Genomic DNA, 22,084 nt, shown 5'->3' on the forward strand with positions numbered 1-22,084 from the left:
TATGTTAAATATATAAAACATTGAATTAAATACATCCATTAATGGCTCAATTTGAGAATTTATTAATGTTTGGTAATTCACTTCAAGTTAAAAATTGATACCAGAGGGGTTAATCTCAAGCATTAAAAATATAAAATCTGAGGGATCCATCTCTTTTCCTTTTAAGTAAAAAATGCTATCATCATAAGCCATTCATTCAGATGGCTTTCTTTAAGATGTCAAATTTCTATTGTAATGTGAAATTTGGAGAACAACACTGCCATCCAGGGGATAGAGGACTGAAAGTGCAGAGCCAGAATAACTGAGAAACTTAATGCAGTGGTTCTTACCTGGGATTGAAATACTTGGTTGTGTTGGAATCTGTTGTGAGGTGAATTAATAATAATAGTTCAAGTACTAAACATTGTAAACAACATGCTTTCAAAAAATGACAGGTTTGTCAATAGTAAGTTCTCTTTATCCACTTATTCAAATGAGAGAAAGGTGTAGCATTTGTCTTTATTTTTTTATTAACCCCCAAATGTCTTTTCTTTAAAAAAAAATTATTGAGGCATAATTGACATACAAAAAGCTGTAAATAATTAATATGTACAACTTGGTGACTTTGGAGAGACGTATATACTGTGAAACCATCAACACAATCTATGTCATTAGCATATCCATCACCTCCAACAGTTTCCTCCTGCCCTTTTTATTATTTTTCTGATGATAAAAACACTAAAATGTTTTCAAGATTCATCCTCTTGGAAAATTTTAAGCATACAATAATGTATTGTTAACTATAAGTTCTATGCTGTATAGTAAACCCATAGCACCTATTTATTTTGTATAACTAAAACTTTGTGCCTTTTGACTAATACTTTCCCACTTTTCCCTCCCTCCAGCCTCTGGCAATCATGATTATACTCTGATTCTATGAGTCTGACAGTTTTAGATTCCTTATATAAATAGTATTATGTAGTGTTAACTTCCAGATGTTCAAGCTAGGTTTAGAAAAGGCAGAGGAACCAGAGATTGAATTGCCAACATACTTTGGATCATAGAAAAGCAAGAGAGTTCCAGAAAAACATCTACTTCTGCTTTATTGACTACGCCAAAGCCTTTGACTGTGTGGATCACAATAAACTGTGGAAAATTTTTCAAGCGATGGGAATACCAGATCACCTTGCTTGCCTCCTGAGAAATCTGTACACAGAACATGAAGCATCAGTTAGAACTAGACATGGAACAACAGACTGGTTCCAAATCAGGAAAAGACTATGTCAAGGCTGTATACTGTCATCCTATTTATTTAACTTATATGCAGAGTACATCATGAGAAACGCTGGGCTGGATGAAGCACAAGCTGGAATCAAGATTGCCAGGAGAAATATCAATAACCTCTGATACATAAATGAAATCACCCTTATGGCAGAAAGTGAGGAAGAAGAACTAAAAAGCCTTTTGCTGAAAATGAAAGAGGAGAGTGAAAAGCTCGCTTAAAACTCAACATTAAAAAAACTAAGATCATGGCATCTGGTCCCATCATTTCATGGCAAATAGATGGGGAAAAAATGGAAACAGTGAGTTTATTTTGGGGGGCTCCAAAATCACTGTAGATGGTGATTGCAGCCATTAAAATTAAAAGACACTTACTCCTTGGAAGGAAAGTTATGACCAACCTAGACAGCATATTAAAAAGCAGAGACATTACTTTTCTGACAAAGGTCCATCTACTCAAAGCTATGGTTCTTCCAGTTGTCATGTATGGATATGACAGTTGGACTATAAAGAAAGCTGAGTACCAAAGAATCGATGCTTTTGAACTGTGGTGTTGGAGAAGACTCTTGAGAGTCCCTTGGACTGCAAGGAGATCCAACCAGTCCACCCTAATGGAAATCAGTTCTGAATATTCATTGGAAGGACTGATGTTGAAGCTAAAACTCCAATACACTGACCACCTGATGGAAAGAACTGACTCATCTGAAAAGACCCTTATGCTGGGAAAGATTGAAGGCAAGAGGAGAAGGGGATGACAGAGGATGAGATGGTTGGATGGCATCACCGACTCAATGGGCATGAGTTTGAGCATGCTCCGGGAGCTCGTGAGGGACAGGGAAGCCTGGTGTGCTGCAGTCCATGGGGTCACAAAGAGTCGGACACAACTGAGTGACTGAACTGAAATGATGTATTATTTGTCTTTCTGTGCCTGGCTTATTTCACTTAGTATAACGTCTTCCAGGTTCAACCATGTTATTACAAATGGCAGAATTTCCTTCTTTTTAAAACCAGAGTAATAGCTTTATGCTTGTGTGAATTGCATTTTCGTTTTCCAGTAATCCACTGATGAACATTTAAGTTGCTTCCTTGTCTTGGCTACTGTGAATAATGCTGCAGTAAACATTGCCTGCATCAATTTACATCCCCACAATGTACAAGGGTTCCTTTTTCTACACATCAATACCAATATTTGTTACCTTTTGTTTTTTGTTTATAGAAATCCTAACAGATGCAAGGTGATATCTCACTGTGATTTGGATTTGTGTTTCCTGGATGATTATTGATGTTGAACATATTTTCACATACATGCTAGTTATCTGTATGTCTTTTTCAGAGACATGTCTGTACAGGTCCTTTGCCCATTTTTTTTTTTTTTAACTTGGGCTATTTTCCTTTTGGTATCGAGTTGTATAACTTTCAAATATTAACCCTTTATCAGATGTATGGTATGAAATTTTCCCATTTTGTGCTGCTGCTGCTAAGTTGCTTCAGTCATGTCCGACTCTGTACGACCCCATAGATGGCAGCCCTCCAGACTCTGCCATCCCTGGGATTCTCCAAGCAAAAACATTGGAGTGGGTTGCCATTTCCTTCTCCAATGCATGAAAGTGAAAAGTGAAAATGAAGTCGCTCAGTTGTGTCCAACTCTTTGCGACCCCATGGACTGCATCCTACCAGGCTCCTCCATCCATGGGATTTTCCAGGCAAGAGCACTGAAGTGGGTTGCTATTGCCTTCTCTGCCCATTTTGTGAGTTACCTGTTAATTTTGATGATTTCCTTTGTTTTGCAGCTTTTCAGTTTGCTGTAATACTACTTATCTATACTTCCCTGAACTTTTAGGTGTCACATCCAATAAATCATTACCAAGGCCAATGTCAAGAAGCTTTTTCCTTATGTTTTGTTGGTTTAAGGAGTTTTGTGGTTTAAGGTCTTTTTTGCAGGTAGACATACAGTTTTCACAACACCAATTATTGTGAGAGTTTTAAAAAGAGAGTTTTTCTTTTTTAAATATTTTCCCCAATGTATATTATTGGCATCTTTGTTTAAAAAAATCAATCGACTTTATATGTGTGGGCTTATTCCTGGAATATTCTGCTCCGTGTGTGTGTGTGTGTTTGTGCGCACACACACACACACACACACACACACGCACCTGCTTTTACCACACTGTTTCCATACTGTTGTGATTACTGTAGCTTTGTGGTATATTTTGAAAAGGATGGGTGATGCCTCCAGGTTTGTTATTCTTGCTCAAAACTGTTTTGGTTATTTAGGGTCTTTAATAATTCCATATGCATTTTAGGGTTGTTTTTTCTACTTCTATTTAAAAGCGTTGAATTTGCTTTGAGTAGTATGGGCATTTTAACAGTATTTATTTTTCCAGTCCATAGACACAGGATCATCTTTTCATTTATTTGCCCTGCTTCAATTTCTTTCATCAGTGTTTTATACTTTTTAGTGTACAAGTTTCACACCTCCTTGATTACATTTATTTTAAATATCTTATTCTTTCTTCTGCTATTTTAAATGGGATTGTTTTCTTAATTTGCTTTTGGGATAGAACATTATAAGTGTACAGAAACACAATTTTTATTTGTTGATTTTTATCCTGAAGCTTTACAGAATGTATTATTAGTTCAGTTTTTTTGTGTGTGGAATTTTCAAGGTTTCCACACATAAGATCATGTCATCTGCAAACAGAAATCATTCTACTTCTTTTTTAATTTTGATGCCTTTTATTTCCTTTTCTTGCCAAATTGCTCTGACTAGGATTTCCAGTATTGTGTTGCATACGAGTGGTGGGAGTGGGCATCCTTGTCTCATTCCTGACATCAGAGGAAAAGTTTTCAACATTTAGCTGTTAGCTGTGGGCTTGTTACACATGGATTTTATTATGCTGAGGTACATTTCTGCTATACCCAATTTGTTGAGAGTTTTTTATCATGAAAGGATGTTGAATTTCTCATTTTATTAATATATTGTTTTCTTGATGCAATTTTGTTTTATGTCTCTGTTCTCTTTTAGCTCACTGAGGTTAATATAAGATGATTATTTTTAATTCTTTGTCAGGAAAATTGCTAGTCACCATTTCCTTAGGGTCAGTTACTTGATCTTTATTTTGCTCCTTTGGTGGTATCATGTTTCCTTGATTTCCATTATCATAATAGCCTTGCATTGTCCTCTAACAGACTTTTCAATCTGGCTTCACAGGAAAGTCATTCACCGGCAAACTGCCCAGAGATCCTGGGTGGGCCTACTGGCAGGGTCCATAGGCAGGATGGCTGGTGAGGTCTGTTCACGGGACACAGATGAGCAGGCCTACTGCTAGGGTCCACATACAGGCAGGCCTGATGCTAAGGTCCACACCTATACCTTTCTAAAGGCCACAATTAAATTAGAACATATGTGGGGGAAATGACTTAAAGGGAAAAAATCACTATATGATCAAAGCAAAAGAAATTGAAAAAGCAAATGATGAATTTCATCAACCATTTCTACATATCAAGAAAAAGGCTAGACAAATACAAGAAAACTACCTGAATTTTACTAAACTATTCACCACAACAAACACAAAATGTCACTTCAAATGGTAAAATGTGAAAGCTATTACCATTAAAATCAGGAATGACCTAGAATATATTAGAAGTTCTAGCAAATGTAAGAAAAGAAGTTTATGTTATTTAAGTCACCCAGTCTGTGGTATTTTGTTGTAGCCTGAGTAGACAAATACAGTGGAATCTGAGAAAGTCTTAAGAAACTTCAAGTTGGAAAATTTGAGTCCCCATTGTACACGCTTGGGAATCCTTACTTCCACTAAATGGAACACTGTAATAAAGACAAAAGAGGTCTCATACCAGTTGCTTTTAATGGTAATACTATTGCTGTTACATATCTCTGACAACATTTAACTGATCCAGCTCAGTCCTTCAAGAATAAAAGGAGCAGGTATTGCTTTCCAGAGAACATGTAGCCTGATTAAGACAAATATTAATACATTATTATTACTAGAGGACATATTAGTTACTAGAATCACCTTTGTAAAGAATCAAAATTTTTGAGATTGCAGCACCAAAAGACAGAGATGGATAGATAGGGAAGTGATACATCAGGGACAATGAAAAACTACTAGTCACTTTAAAAATGATATCTAAGGTTACTGAGAGCATATCACATAAAATTAACCATGTAGTGCTTAGCCATGAAATTAAAAGATGCTTACTCCTTGGAAGAAGAGTTATGACCAACCTAGACAGCATATTAAAAAGCAGAGACATTACTTTGTCAACAAAGGTCCATCTAGTCAAAGCTATGGTTTACCAGTAGTCATGTGTGGATGTGAGAATTGGACTATAAAGAAAGCTGAGTACCAAAGAATTGATGCTTTTGAACTGTGGTGTTGGAGAAGACTCTTGAGAGTCCCTTGGACTGCAAGGAGATCCAACCAGTCCATCCTAAAGGAAATCAGTCCTAAATATTCATTGGAAGGACTGATGCTAAAGCTGAAAGTCCAATACTCTGGCCACCTGCTGCGAAGAACCGACTCACTGGAAAAGACCCTGATGCTGGGAAAGATTGAGGGCAGGAGGAGAAGGGGACGACAGAGGATGAGATGGTTGGATGGCATCACTGACCCGATGGATATGAGTTTGAGTAAACCCCAGGCATTGGTGATGGACAGGGAGGCCTGGTGTACTGCAGTTCATGGGGTCACAGAGTTGGACAGGACTGAGTGACTGAACTAAACTGAACAGATCACATAAAAGAATAAACAGTACATAAAAAGTTTCAAAATAAAGCAGAACACTGTAAATAAAAATAATCTTAATGCATTATGGAATCATACTAAAAACACCTTTTTCCTGAATCAGAAGACAAATTTTCCATAAAGCTCTACATTTATATTTAAAACCTCCTTTCCTATATTTTTTATGACTGAAGTGCCTACTACCCAACTGGGATGAAAAGCCCCTTCACTCCAGGAGATCAGTTTTGATAAGAAGAACTAGCTGAATAAGAAGATAATTACAATTTCAGAATATGATTTGTGAATACAAAAACTACCTTTATGCAACACTAGTTAAACAGGAAGTTGGCGTTAATCCAACTGCGCCCAAATCACACACTAAAGAATACCAATCCAAAGATAAGACTAAGTTGTAAACTGAATACAGAAACAGGAGTCAAAAGCACAGACTCTGCACAGCACCCTCTTCTTGGGCAGAAGCTCAGAAGTGGGCCTGGTTTAAATTTTCTTTCATTATAGTATTGAAATTCTTAATAAGTTTGAAAATTGAGTTTTATTAAGTTAAATCCAGTGGGACAATGGAACATATGTCAAGAACTTAGTCTCAGATCAGTGTGGTATTTCCTACCACATACTCCCATTCGGATTCTCTGGCTTCCTACTTCCCAGTCTCTTGTCTAGCGATTGCTGCCATCTTGATCCAGTACAGGCACACCCTCCATGGGTCCTCAAAAATGGGTCCCAGTGCACTAGCCTCAGGGCATCCCTGTTGCTTGAGGGAGCACCACATTAAACACCAAATAAAAAGCACATGACAGGTCAAAAGACACCACAGAAGAAAAGAAGAAACTTGCCTCCACTTTTTGAATTGGGGGGGGGGGGGTGGTGGTGTCCTGCATGTTCATTTTGTCCTGGGCCCCTCAAATTATGTCACCAGCCCTGGGGTCCTGTAGCAGTGGTGGGCTCCAGCTGGGCAACTCTTGGTGAGACAACTGGCTCCTCAAAAGTTAGTTTCCAAATCTGTAAAATAAGAATAGTCCCTATCTCTTTAGATTTGAGACATAATTCACGTAAAGCGTTTGTCCCAGCACTGGACCCCTTATAAAGCTCAATACTACCAGGTGTTAACTATTAATAATGTTATTTAATTCCGACTCACTCCTTCTTGGTTCTCTGCATGCATATTATACTTCAAACAGCCATTTTCACAAGCAGCAGCAAATGTACATCTTGGTTTTGCTTATATGTTCTCTATATAAATTTCAACCTTCTTTCGGTGTGCAGAAAAATATGGCCCTGCTTTAGCTATACAGTGAGGACAGGAAAAATGGTGAATCTAATAAAAGTGCACATCAAAAGCACAGAAACCTTCACAAAAGCTAGGTAAAAATTCGGGGCAAAACTAGTGGCTCAAGTGATCCTTTCATAAAGGTTTTCATTCCCATTGAAACAAGAAAAACAAGGTTCTTACAAAGCTGGACCCATTCTGCAAAAGAATATAAGAAAATCAGCATCTTGAAAAACTTCTGAAGAAGGCAATAACTTGCAGAACACCCTCTCAGCCACCGGCCCCTGCATGGTTTCCATAGGAACACGGAAATCCGGTACGGCGCACTCGACGCAGGAAGTTGTTCTTCGTCACTTCCGCTCTTCCCCTCAAAGTCGGTATACCTTTTACTTATGAGTCGGTTTGAGCAGACGGCGGATGCCTTTTGGGCCACTGAGGCCGCCGTTAGGGGCGTGACGACGCATCCGCGTTCCGGCAGTTACAGTTCACGTGCAGCAGCGGCGGATCTTCTGCTAAGAGCTACCATGACCGAGCCGGGGACTTTGAACCTCAATAATGAGGTGAGCACTGAGGTCTGGAAACGTGTGGGGCTGACCTTTAGGGGCCTCAGGACGGCTTTTCTGCGTCTTGTGGAAGGGTCTGGGACGAGGTGGGAGGTGCGCCTAACGGCTCAGGCGACTTTTCCGGAACTCTGAGGACTGACAGCCGTAACTCCCCACCCCTACTCTTCCACCTCCTGGTTTCTAGGTGGCTGAAATGTCTTTGGCCGTCGGTTGTCTTGAATTTTTTTCCATGGACCTTGGGAAGATCATTTAATTTCTCTATTCAGTGACCGTCTGTAAAACGAAGCTCATGGTAGTACTTTCCTTGAGAAGTTGAGAGCTGTAGCTTTTCCTAGGAAATTGCTCGTCTTGAATGAGACCGTATGGTTTATAAGGATGAATGCTTCCTCAGTACCTCATTTCTTCTTATGGCTTTTGTTCCATTTCTCTGCTTCCATTTGCAGCAAAATTTTAATACTTGCTGCTCCCAAGTTTTCATCTCAACTCTCTTAAATCCAGTCTTATCAGACAATTGCCCTCATCACCGCCACCATTACGGGTTAATTTCACTAGCTTACCGTTTCTGTCATTATCCCCTTTCTAGCTTGTGGCTCTATTCAAGAAATTCAAAAGTCATCGAAGACTTGAAGTAGGCTGGAAAGCGGGTATCAGTTGAGAACTTCACAGCTCCAGCAAAGGAGGTTCTTCGTATTTATTCACTGGTTATGTGTCTGCTCTGATCAAGTCACTTTTCATATTACACAATTCTTTAGACATACTTTCTGTTTTTAAGCAACCTGTATTCAGGTAGGAAAGGGTAAGCAGCATCCACCAATGATACAGAATAATGCTCACAGAAAAAAGAGATACTTAGTGCAGAAAAGTTTCCAAAGAAAGCAAAATGAAATGAGTGATATTTCGTCTTGATCTTTAAGGATCTTACACAAGATTGCATTTAGTGATTCAAAGAAGGGGAAAGAAGGCATTCTAGCCAGAGGGACACACAGGCGAAGAAAGAATATTTTTGGTGTTAAAAGAAAAAAAAGGTAATATAAATATGGCAATGGTTGAGAATTATGTTTTTATATAAAGCATATTAAATTCTCTAAAAGTATGGGGGGGGGAAGAGTGGGAGTGGGAAACATCTTGAGTTATACAGGAGTAAAGAACACTCTACTGATGAGAACTTGTGAGATGAAGTGGGAAATAAAGCTAGTGTATTTCTGTCTTCAATTCAGTTCAGTCGTTCAGTCGTGTCAGACTCTGCAACCCCATGAACTGAAGCATGCCAGGCTTCCTTGTCCATCACCAACTCCCGGAGTTGACTCAAATTCATGTCCATTGAGTTGGTGTTGCCATCCAACCCTCTCATCCTCTGTCCTCACCTTCTCCTCCCGCTTTCAGCCTTTCCCAGCATCAGGGTCTTTTCAGATGAGTCAGTTCTTTGCATTAGGTGGCCTAAACACTGGAATTTCAGCATAGCATCAGTCCTTCCAATGAATATTCAGGACTGATTTCCTTTAGGATGGACTGGTTGGACCTTGAAGTCCAAGGGACTCTCCAGCACCACAGTTCAAAAGCATCAATTATTTGGTGATCAGCTGTCTTTATAGTCCAACTCTCACATCCATACATGACTACTGGAAAAACCATAGCTTTGACTAGATGGACCTTTGTTGGCAAAGTAATGTCTCTGCTTTTTAATATGCTGTCTAGGTTGGTCATAACTCTTCTTCCAAGGAGTAAGCGTCTTCAATTTCATGGAGCCCCCCAAAATAAAGTCAGCCACTGATGCCGTTGTTTCCCCATCTATTTGTCATGAAATGATGGGACCAGATGCTATGATCTTAGTTTTCTGAATGTTGAGCTTTAAACCAACTTTTTCACTCTCCTCTTTCACTTTCATTAAGAGGCTCTTTAGTTCTTTGCTTTCTGCCATAAGGGTGGTGTCATCTGCATATCTGAGTTTGTTGATATTTCTCCTGGCAATCTTGATTCCAGCTTGTGCTTCATCCAGCCCAGCGTTTCTCATGATGTCCTCTGCATATAAGTTAAATAAGCAGGGTGACAGTATACAGCCTTGACATACCCCTTTCCCTATTTGGAACCAGTTTGTTGTTCCATGTCCGGTTCTAACTGTTGCTTCCTGACCTCCAGATTTCTCAGGAGGCAGATCAGGTATTCCCCTCTCTTGAAGAATTTTCCACAGTTTGTTGTGATCCACACAGTCAAAGTCTTTGGTATAGTCAATAAAGCAGAAGTAGATGTTTTTCTGGAACTCTCTTGCTTTTTCTATGACCCAGTGGATGTTGGCAGTTTGATCTCTGGTTCCTCTCCCTGAATCCAGCTTGAACAACTGCAAGTTCATGGTTCATGTGCTGCTGTTCATTTCTGACTTGGAGAATTTTAAGCATTACTTTTCTAGCATGTGAGATGAGTACAATTGTGCAATAGTTTGAGCATTGCCTTTCTTTGGGATTGCAATGAAAACTGACCTTTTCCAGTCCTGTGGCCACTGCTGAGTTTTCTAAATTTGCTGGCCTGTTGAGTGCAGCACTTTCACAGCTTCATCTTTTAGGATTTGAAATAGCTCAACTGGAATTCTGTCACCTCCACTAGCTTTGTTCGCAGTGATGCTTCCTAAGGCCCACATTACTGTCTTACTGCCAGGTTAATAAGTCTGGATTTCACTTGACAGTAAACAACAGGGTATATTGAAGAGAACTCTTGAAGGTATTTGGTTTACATTAATACCCGTACGTTAAACTCATGCTAGTTACAGAAAGCATTTGGTGGTCTTTTTTCCCGTTAGATTACAGGTGAGGTATAAAAGCCCTTAATCAGAGTGATGTCCTTGGAAATTCACTGCAAATACTAGTGAGTTTCCCATTTGATTTTGAAATTACTCTGAAGAGTGGTGACAGTCAATTTACTCCACTCTTCACTTAAGGTTGTTTCTTTTTCCTTTTAGCCAGTTTCCAGGCCTCTTCAGAACAGTTAAAATTTGACGTTTAGGATGTCCTCACCAATTCATCTTGGTATGAGCTAGGTGTCCATTCTTTATGCAACGAGGACTCTTTCTGTGCTGAAAGCATTTGTTTACCTGTTTCTCTCCTTTTGCGTGTGGGTCTATCACCTGCGCCATGTGTGGTTTATGAATGTTTGCTGGATGATTGAATGAACTAATCAAATTAGGAAGTTTATACATCCCATACTGAAGTAAATCTTATATGTTATAATATGAAAGTAGGGGAAAAAGAAAAGAAAGTGGTGATGGTGGAAGAGAAGTGTTATAATTTAAAATTAGTAGGAGAATGACTACAAAGGGAAAAACATATTGCTTACATAAAAATTCAAAAACCCAGGGGGAAGAAATGAGGCAACCAGTTAGAAGAAAAATACAGCAGATATGACAGATAAATGGCTAATGTCATTACTCTAAAATAGCTTAATGGAACTTAGAGAAATAATCTCATAGGAAACTGGTTAAAAGAAATGAATTAACTTCTTTAAGGAAAAAATATATATATGAAAAAGAGTTCAAATTCACTGTTTTCTTTCATGTCTTTCCATTACTTTTTCCCCCTTTTAAAAAAATTTTATTTATTTTGAATTGGAGGAGAATTGCTTTTTAATGTTGTATTGGTTTCTGCCATACAACAACTAGAATCAGCCCCCTCCCTTGTGAGCCTCCCTCCCACGCCCCATCCCACCCCTCTAGATTTTCCTTCATCCCCACTATCCTACTCCAAGTTATATCTCCCAGAAGAACTACTGTCATTGCCTCCCAACTACTTGACCCATCTTCTAATTTCATCTCTGTAGTACAGATGGAGTGCAATCTTAAAAACATGCATAATCATGTGTTTTCTTGCCTAAAATTGATGTGGTTTCCTGTTGGTCAAGACCAATCTAAAGAAGGCCAGTCTCTCCACTGTTAGACCACAGCCCTCACCTGCCTCAGGCGCTGTACTTAAGCCACATTGGCTTTCCCCGCTGTCAGTCATAGCCCTAGCGTGTGCACAGATTATTTCCACGTGCCCTTCCTTTTATCCATAGCTCCTGTTCCTCTCAGTACATTCTATACTTCTTTGTTGCTTTATCGGGGAAATGGTTCTTGACTTCCATTTACTCCTTTTGTGAGCTTTTGTAGCACTGTTTACTTCTTTTTAGCATTTGTAAGAATTGCTTAACATGAGGGGCATGTGAACATAAGAGATTTCTTACGCCCTCAACCTGACTGAATCTTTGCTCACCATCATATCCTCAGTGTCTGTGTGTTGACTGAGTAACTTGAGACATCGTTTTTTTGATCCTTGATAACTGAATAATTAGCTCTCCTATAACTGAGATTCAGGAAGATTTCAGGGGTCATATAACTGCCTGAAATTATATGCAATTTGTTGCACTTATGCCTGTCTCTGGGGGGCAGAGGTTTTGTCATATTTGCAAAAATTTGTAAATTTCTGGTATTATCTTTGAAATATTGATACTCATATCTGTGGTTAATTTGATTGGAATCCTTTTTCCATAATTTTTGGTTTTAGTCTTTTCTTTTAAAAACTTATATGGCCAGCTAATTTACAGTATATTTAATTTCCCAGGATGTCTTTTGTGAAAATAAAAGCCTGACTGCAGACACAACTATTATATTATGCGAACTTTCAATGTATTCAGCCCTAATTCTTTTTTTCTCCCCCAATCATTTTCCAAGGCTGACAGCTGACAGTTACAGAACACTTCCTGACTCTAGGTTCTTAAAATACATGTAGTCTTCTGAAATAATATAAGCTCCTACCGTTACTTTTTTAAAAAAATAAAATAATCACTTTTTACTTAATCTTATGATTATTTGTTGCATATTTTATCTTCAAACATACTCATGTGGACTTTGAAGAGAGAATATTTAACTGATTTATTACAGTAGCTTCCCTAATCTTTAACATAGTTCCTTGTGTATGGGTAATAATAAGTACTATATACTTGCTGGGCAGATAAGAGTCTGAATAGCTCAACTTGAATCACTTAATGTTCAAATGAGGGGGAGAAATCTGCTAAATGTAAACTTTTTTGTCCCTTTCCATTAGAACCAGAAAAGGGATGTATAATTGAAAACAGTAGTGCCAAGGCATTTAATGGATAAAGAATTTGCGAATCTAGAGCTGGATTTTCTCTAGTCATTTGTTTCTTTAGGCTGAAGTGATATATAAAAATGAAAATTAGAAGGTGAAACATTCTGATCTGGTAAAGTACTTAAATTCCACAGGAGGACCAAGGGCTTCTATATGAAACTGACATTATTTTATTCTTGATAGCAGATTATCAAGGAGTATATTAGAAAATTGCTTTCCATGTCCTTTAAGATAGTAGAAACTAAAATGCTAGAGAACAAGCTGATTTGCAAAGATTATTGTCAAAAACTGGTTTTGTATATATTTTTGAAGTTGCAAAGCTCCAGTTTCGTAATTAAATACTACTTTTTAAATAATTCTTTACTGAAATACTAAGGAAATACTAAACTAGGGTCGGTCATAAGAGAATCATTTTCTGTTCAGTTCTTTAACAGTTCTAGGAAATTATGCTAGGTGGCAGCATATACTCAATCATGATTAAGTTGTAGACAATCACCAAGCACTCTAGAATTTTTAATTGTTGCTCATCAGAAATAAAAGATATAATTCAGTAATAAGATATCATCTAGTTGGTCAAATTAGAAGTCCTCTGTATAAAGCTGTAGTTAATGTTATTAACTATGAAATAGTTCAAATGTATGGGAAAATGATACAAAAAATATCTACTTCCTATATTTAGCAAATATCAGTGTGTTACCATATCATAATGCTTGATTCCACCTACCTTCCTGTCCACATTAGAAGTAATCATTACTCATTCTGTGTGTTTTCTCGTATGTATTTTATAATGTTTGTAACATATACCCATATTCATAATCAGTGTATAGTATTACACTTTACATGTGTGATATTGTACTGTATAAATGCAGTATCATACTATGTATCATTCTAAAAGTTACTTTTTCACCTAACAGTATTTTCAGAGTTCATCCATAGTACATGTAGATCCCTGAGTTGATCTAACTTTGTTTATAACCGGTATTTTCTCTCTTACGCAACATTTTATAAGAATGCCACATTGAGAGTAGTCTTGTCCATAGCCTTTTTCTATAGCTGGAGGTATGTCTTCTGGACAGATTCCTGGAAGTGGGATTTTTGTTAGATGTTGCCAGTTTCCCCCAGAAGGAGTGTACCAATTTGCATTCCGACCAGCAATGCATGAGTGCCTGCTCAAAGTCTCACAAGCAGAATGTGTTATATTATTTTGTTTTTGCCAGTCTGACAGGTGAAAAATGAAAGTGAAAGTCACTAAGTCGTGTCTGATTCTTTGCAACCCCGTGGACTGTACAGTCTGTGGAATTCTTCAGGTCAGAATACTGGAATGGGTAGCCTTTCCCTTCTCCAGGGGATCTTCCCAACCCAGGGATCGAACCCAGGTCTCCTGCATTGCTGGTGAGTTCTTTACCAGCTGAGCCACAAGGAAAGCCCACGAATACTGGAATGGGTAGCCTATCCCTTCTCCAGCAGATCTTCCTGACCCAGGAGTTGAACCAGGGTCTCCTGCATTGCAGGTGGATTCTTTACCAACTGAGCTATCAGGGAAGCCCTAAGTAATGAGTAAACAGAAGTTTTAATGTGTCTTACAAAACAGAGGAATACTAAGATTTTTCTTGGCACTGCAAGCTTCTCCAGAGCAGCCGTATCTTTGAATAATTGTTTTCTAATAACCATGTGTTTTTGTTATAAATTAATTCATATGTTATGTAAACAAAGTGTAAGCAATGTACTATTTTAGATCAACGCAAGACATCTATATGTGTTATGGATAAACTCTGAAAATACTGTTAGGTGAAAAAGTAACTTTTAGAATGATACATAGTATGATACTGCATTTATACAGTATGATATGTGGGCTTCACTAGTGACTCAGACGGTTAAGCGTCTGCCTGCAATGAGGGAGACCTGGGTTTGATCCCTGGGTCAGGAAGATCCCCTTGAGAAGGAAATGGCAACCCACTCCAGTACTCTTGCCTGGAAAATCCCATGGACGGAGGAGCCTGGTAGGCTACAGACCATGGGGGAGACTGCCCATGGGGTCGCAAAGAGTCAGACATGACTGAGTGACTTCACTAACTCATATATGTAGCAAAGTTACTACATTACCAAATGAGGTTGACTAATTGATTGACTAGCAGATAGTCAACTAGGAATCATTTCAAAGTAACATTTACATTTGCCACAGCAAGGGTTTTAGCTGCATGATTCAATTAGTTGTTGGGCTGTGATAACATGTATCCCCATAATTGAGTTATTCCAGTCCAAATTGGAGTTCCCAAGGCTCTGAGCTGGGGAACCTTTCTCTGGAATCTTCTTGATTCAGATACTGCCAGCTTTTGTTCTTTGTGGTTCCCTTTCCTGTGTTTATATTGAGTCTTGCCCATATGTTCACATGGTCTTTTTCCAAGCAAGTATATTAGCTTTTCATTTAATTATCATAATTTTTCTACTGTCTACATAAGTGTTGATCCAGGTTGCATTACTGTGTTCAGATTTCACCAGGTTAAGGAGGGCATCTCTGTGCCTAGGTTCTAGGTGATAGCTCACTTTCAGTGCGTGTGTTTTCTGTGGATGTGGATGTTTGTGTGTCAACTCTTTTTGTGCTCTTGCAGTTATTGAAGGCATTCTTTTGCAGCTTAGAAGCACTCAGTGTGGGCTTACCAGTCTTGGTAACGATGAACTACAGAGTTTTGTCCTTCAGTTTTTGACTTCACATTCTTTTACTTCTTTTTCATGTGTCTCTTTCCTGTCAGCACATTTCATTATTATTCCTGTTTTGTCCTTTCTCACTTTATTTCTCTTTCCTTTTTTTCCTCCTGAACAGTATTATACTCTTTTCACATTTGTAACAATCACAGTTATGTTTGCTTTTGGTTAAAGAATTCACCAAATGTGTTGCCCTTAAGCAGTACATTGGCCTTCTGACAGTACTGAGTGTTTTAGGACTATCTGTTGATGTCTGGGATATCTGTCAACCAGCTTCATAATTCCTGGGTGACAAATGAATTGGCAACCTTTTAAATTCTAAGTAAAGGGCTACTGGTAGCTGTTTGCCAGTTGTGTAAAAATAAATTTAAATGCTTTTAGAAAGCTAAGTGAGAGAAACAGTGTGAGGAAAATAAAAGTAATAATTTCATTTTTATATGAAGTGAATATATGTATTTTTTTAGTATACTAAGCAAATAACTGAAAAAGTTAATAGGCTAAAAAAGCATTTTTTGGCATCGGCATGAAACTAAGCACATGAAGCATTCCCTTTGCTTTTCAGAATTCCCTTATGCAGTAACGACAAACATAGTGTTTCTTAAAGTGGAGTTTTAAAATTGGAGTCTAGCTTTCCCATGATGGAAATGTAACTGAGGACCAGTTCTGCTTCCTGCGTTTATTAGTTAAGTTTGGTTAACAGCAGTTAGCAAATGGTTAATCTTTTCCTGCACCTGCAGGGTACAGCAATTGGAAACATTTGTTAATATATTTTAATGCATAATTTATCACTTGCCATTCATTTTATGAATGACTTGACTTTCAGAAATGGATCATAATCCACTATTTGGCTGCTTATGAAATGTAACAGTCCATTTTTCCACTTAAACCTGATCTCAGTGACTTTTTGTTTATGCAGGTATTTTTTTTTTCCTAAATAGATCTAACTTTGAAACAGATTCTAAAGATAGTGGAAATCTGATTATGTTCTGTTAAAATATTATTTTTTAGAAACAGTGAATGATCATGAGAGTATTGCTTCTTTTCTGTTCATTTACTTAACAAATATTTATTGACCACCTATTGTATGTCATCTGCTATGCTGACTGTTAAGATACAATGTTGAATAAAACCAGATATTTTACTTTCATGGAATTTATAGGCTAGTGGGAGAAAGACACATTAACCATTATCATATTAAAAGTAAAATATTAAAACAAAGGTCATGAAAATTCTAGAAGCACTTTTTGACCCTCTGAGGGAGGCCAGGAGACACTTTACTGAGAAATGACAATTAGGCCAAATCAGACAAGATGTTAACAAGCTAACATGAGGAGAAAGAGTATTCCTAACAGAGAAGACAGCAGATGTAAAAATTGGTGGTAGTTGTAAGCGTGGTGAGAATGGACTAAAAGATGGTGCTTGTGGCCATCCTAAGAACAGTTGAAACCACTGAAGAGAGTTAAGTAAAGGTGTTACATCAGATCTAAGTGTTAAAAAATGTATTCTGATTCAGTTGTGGATAACTGACTGGAGAAGGACAAGAATGGGTATTGAGAGACTAGTTGACAGTAACTCAGCCGAGAGAGCCAAGAAAGTCAAGATAGAAGGGAAAATGATACAATTTGGGAGATAAGTAGGAAATAAAATTATTAGGACTTAGTAATAGATTCATTGTGAGGGACTTAGAAATGAAAGTTAGGTTTATAATTGAAAAGATGGTTCTAGTCCCTTAAGTATGAAAGACCAAAAAAGAGATCCAGTTGAGAGTGAGAAGCATGGGTTCAGTGTGAGTTGGAGATGTTTTTAAGCATACTTGAAATGTTAAGTAGGCAGTTACACATTCAGGTCTGGAGCTAAAGTGGAGATCTCACCTGATGGTAGAAATTTTTGAGTCATCTTTCTTAGGTGGCAAATTAAAATTGTATATACACATAAGATCACTTAGGGCTAAAAAATATATCTTGAAAGGAAGAGCTGGCCTAATCAGTTCAAGACTGATTAGAGATGGATGTATCTTCAAAGAAGACAAAGATAAAGTAGCTAGAGAGGAAGAAGGAAAACCAAAATAAGTATTCTGGTATACAAGCCAAAGGGGAGTATTTTAAGAAGGAGAAAGTATTCATCAGTATCAAATGCTGCTGAGATTCCAAGCAAAATAAGTCTGAAAAATTCCTGTTGGCTTCAAGGACTTTTAGAAGTCATTGGTGTCTTTGTGACAGCATTTAGTAGACTGGTGGAAATGGAAATTAAACTGGAATTATGTGGCATGCATATATGGAGTGATCTGTTTGAACATCTCCAAAAAACCTGACTCTGGGGCAGTTGAAGAGAGGATGCTTCTGTAAACTTTGTAGTGAGGTTGTTTTGTTTCTGTTTTTGATGAAAATGACTCAAGCATGATCAGAAATCAGTGTGGACAAGGGGCGGGGAGGGGTGTGGGGGATGAATTGGAAAATTGGAACTGACATAGATAAACTACCATGTGTGAAATAGATAGCTCGTGGAGACCTGTTGTGTAGAACAGGGAGCTAAGCGCAGTGCTCTGTGATGACCCAGATGGGTGGAATGGGGGGAGGGAGCTCCAAAAGGAAAGGGAATATATATATACACATGTAACTTTGTTGTACACCACTAACTAACACAGCACTGTAAAGCAACTGTACCCCAATTTTAAAAAAATGTGTGAGAAACACACATTTAAGAGATTGACAGTCCTAGAGTCAATGCATAGTTTGCAGTGAGTGTTCTAGGAAGGCAGAAAAGGATGGGATCCAAAATACAGTTAGAAGATTAACCTCAGAAAAGTTTAGTAATATTTCTTATATTATAACTTTATTAAGTGCTTCCCAGGTGGCTCAGTGGTAAAGAATCTGCCTGCCAGTGCATAAGCCACAGGAGAGACGGGCTTAATCCCTGGGTCAGGAATTGGAGGAGGAAATGACAACCCACTCCAGTGTTATTGTCTGGAAAATCCCATGAACGGAGAAACCTGGCGGGCTATAGCCCTTTGGGTCACAAAGAGTTGGATATGATTGAGCATGCACATAATTTTATTAATAGAGGGGGATGGGTGATGCAAGTAAATTTACATTCATGATAGTAGAAAGATGATGGTTCCCATCTGATGTTTATTTTCTTCATGAAATTGAGAAAGAGAGGAAGAGAGAGGTTAGATGTTTTAGGAAAGCAGGCACAGATTTAGAATAATGATTGTAAAGTGAATTGACCAAAGTATGTATTTATGTATAATAAGAAGTGTAAGAACTCATTCGAGATTACTACTGGAGATTACTAGATTACTAGATCCATTACTAGATGGATATCTAGTAGATAGAATATCTCAAATGTTTCCTGACTCTTGGGTACTGTGATAAAGAACTCAGGATATTGTCTTTATCCAGGATTCACTAACCAGAGGAATGAGTATAATATATTGGCAAATGTTGGTTATGTACCTAAACTAGATAAGAGAAGGAAAATTGAAAAGGACTAATCATTTGAGGAAAAGTATAGGAGTCAGTGAACTGGTGGTTCCAGTGAAATCGAACACCTTTTGTGGTGGCTGGGGTTGAACATGCAAGCTGAAAGAAGTTTTGATCTCAGTGTATAGAATCTGAATTGATGGTTTTAGAAATGGAATAATCACGAACAATGACAGGGACTATAGTATGACTGTGAAAGTGGGTGGCTATGATGGAATAGGTTAAGCCGTTAGAAAGGAGGAAGTCAAGGAATGAGGCTGTAATATTGGGTGGATTATTCAAGTGGACATCTGCATCACCCAGAATAATGGCAAAACTTATGGTGGAGAGAAATTGTAGGTTGGTCGCCCATATTATCAATGAATAAGGGGATGAATGACATTAATGAAGGGCAAAAAAGTAACAGCTAAATACAAGAGCCTTGTAAAAACAGAATGATGTTGCTACTGTTATTTTGGCAACAAGAATTTGAGAATTGTACATGTCAGACACTCTTGCAAGGTACAGAAAACATTATGTAAGTATTGCAAGGGCCCTGCCCTTCAGGAGAGTATAGAAAAAGAACACTTCTATGAGCAATTAGTGACAGTACAGTGGTAGGTGCTGCCTACAGGTATAGTGGGAACTCCAGGGATAGAATGGTTATCTTTCTGAAGAAGTCGTTGAAGATTTCACAGCAATGAGTATATCCAGACTGAATTTCATGTAGTTCTTAAAGTGGAGAATGGGGTGAAGGACATTACAAGAGGCATTATATATGTATGTCTCTTAACAGTGATAGAGAAAACATGAACTCAAAATGGTAGCATCCCATTGCCGTAAGTACTGTTGTAACATGTAGTTGTTTATCATTAGAATATTTCTCTTTCTTGGCCAACGGTTTTTGTTTTCTTTTTGGTTTTTTTGATTCTTAGAGCTCAACATTGTTCTCTAATGGGGTAATTTAAAGTGTCTGTGTGTGCCTGCATGGTGCCTGCCCTTCTGTTTTTCAAGTTATGCTTAAAATGATTTGTTAAATATAAATGAAAGGGATGTGCTAAAAATAAGTAAAATAAAATCACTTTCATGCATTTGCTTTTGTTAATACAAATGTTTTCAGTACATTAAATTCCTACAGTTTATAGGTGAAGCTTTGTTTTAAACCACAAGGATTTAGAGATAAATATGATGGTTTCTGATCTCAGCAAGTTCACAGTTTTTTATGTGCCAAACCCAACAAGATATAAGTGTAATTTAAAACACTAGCCACTGGGACTGCTGTGTTTTGTATTGTGTTTTAAATCATGAGATGTTTCTTGTAAGTCCTCATACACTTGTTTAGAATGTTGATTTATTTCTCATTCCTTCTCTGTTTTGGAAGAAGTTAGATTTCATCAAGCTATAAATAACAGTTAAACGAAACTCGGCCAAGGTGGCAGGCATATTCTGTATTATTAGTATTCACTATAAGGTATATTCATTCCCTCTTGAATTAAGACTCTCTAATTTTGGCTTTATTCCTTGAAGGTTGTGAAGATGAGAAAAGAAGTGAAGAGAATCCGAGTTTTGGTTATCCGAAAGCTTGTCAGGAGTGTTGGCAGACTGAAGTCAAAAAAGTTAGTCATTTAACGTTATGGTCCTGTGACTAATAAAACGTCAAAAGTTGTTTTTGTTCAGTATTTACAAAAGTTGAGGGTGGGACTTAGAGGAGTAATTAAATATCTTACTCCTATAGCACTTTGTTTTATCTGTAGATAGATCCTGAGTGAAATAAAATCTGCTGTGTCAGCCTGTGCTTACATAGTTCGAATCATATTCACTTAAGATATAGGATAAATTCTGTTTTCAAACCTCTTCTTTTGGCTTTGTCAAACTGAAAAGTCTTTGAAGTTATTTATATATTTTATGTTATTAGAAGTTATTATTTTAAGATGTTTTTCATATAGGTTAGCAAACCAAGTGATAGTCTGAATCAATTATGAAGATTTTATATCACCGTATTCCTTGAATTGCTGATTAATTTGAAATATTTAGTACCTTTTGGAAGTATTTGTCAAAACACTGTGTTCCGTTTAATTTTTTTGAACAAAATAATATTCTATATTTTTGGTATCACTAGTATGAGAACAAAAGTATGTTATTTATACTTCTTATGCTTTAAGCATGAATACTTACAAAGTCTTCAAATGTGTTTTGTTTCTGGTGTGTGTGTTTTTTTGTGTGTGTGTGTGTGTGTGTGTTTCATAAGGTAGCTCTCCTCTGATACAATTATATATTTAATTTCTTTAGATATTTATTTAATTCCAGAAAACAAATTTTCATTTAATTATATCCAAGCTTATTGCTTACATGAAATGCAATGTGCTGTTAATTGACTGGAAAGTATTATTTGGCTTTCCTATTAAGGAATTAGAAGACAAGCTATCAGTGATAATGTCATTAATATAATGCCTAAATCTTGGATTTGTTGATGGAGTTGGGGTGTGTGTTGGATGGGGGAAAGGGCAGTGCAGGATGACAGAATGCTTGTTATTTAGAAATATTAAGCTTTTCCAAAAGAAATGGAAAGACTTTTTATTATGATACTAGTCTCAAATAAATCCTTTTTCTGGCTACATATTATAATGTGTCTTTTGCAGGGGTACCGAAGATGCACTGTTAAAAAACCAAAGACGAGCACAACGACTGCTCGAAGAAATTCATGCCATGAAGGTGAGAACTTGTGTGGAGCTGTGTGCATGTGTGTTTCCATGTCTCCTGTCAGCTGCGTTTTGTTCATGTGTGTTCAGTGTTATTTGTTGACTATAATGTGAGTCGGCTAAGGCTTGTTTGTGTGGATCTGTTTGGTGAAGAATGTAGCACTACATTTAGAAAATTGGATTTGTTTGCATTATTTTATGTTTTTACTGAAGTTGTTAAAGTACTAGATTAACTTGAGTCAAAACTGCCAGAT

The 22,084-nt window shown here is 37.5% G+C and overlaps 1 protein-coding gene across 1 annotated transcript in view; it reads left to right on the forward strand.

Annotated features, from left to right (window-relative positions):
* Positions 1 to 7,666: 7,666 nt before the first annotated feature.
* Positions 7,667 to 22,084, forward strand: part of SRFBP1 (serum response factor binding protein 1) — an 83,840-nt gene continuing 69,422 nt past the window's right edge. The window contains exons 1-3 of the mRNA XM_043465883.1: positions 7,667 to 7,853; positions 20,659 to 20,747; positions 21,771 to 21,843. Of these exons, the coding sequence (XP_043321818.1) occupies positions 7,686 to 7,853; positions 20,659 to 20,747; positions 21,771 to 21,843 (330 nt within the window). The 5' untranslated portion in view covers positions 7,667 to 7,685. The remainder of the gene's footprint in view (positions 7,854 to 20,658; positions 20,748 to 21,770; positions 21,844 to 22,084) is intronic.

This window comes from Cervus canadensis, chromosome 4 (assembly GCF_019320065.1).
Source record: "Cervus canadensis isolate Bull #8, Minnesota chromosome 4, ASM1932006v1, whole genome shotgun sequence".
Taxonomy (NCBI): Eukaryota; Metazoa; Chordata; class Mammalia; order Artiodactyla; family Cervidae; genus Cervus; species Cervus canadensis.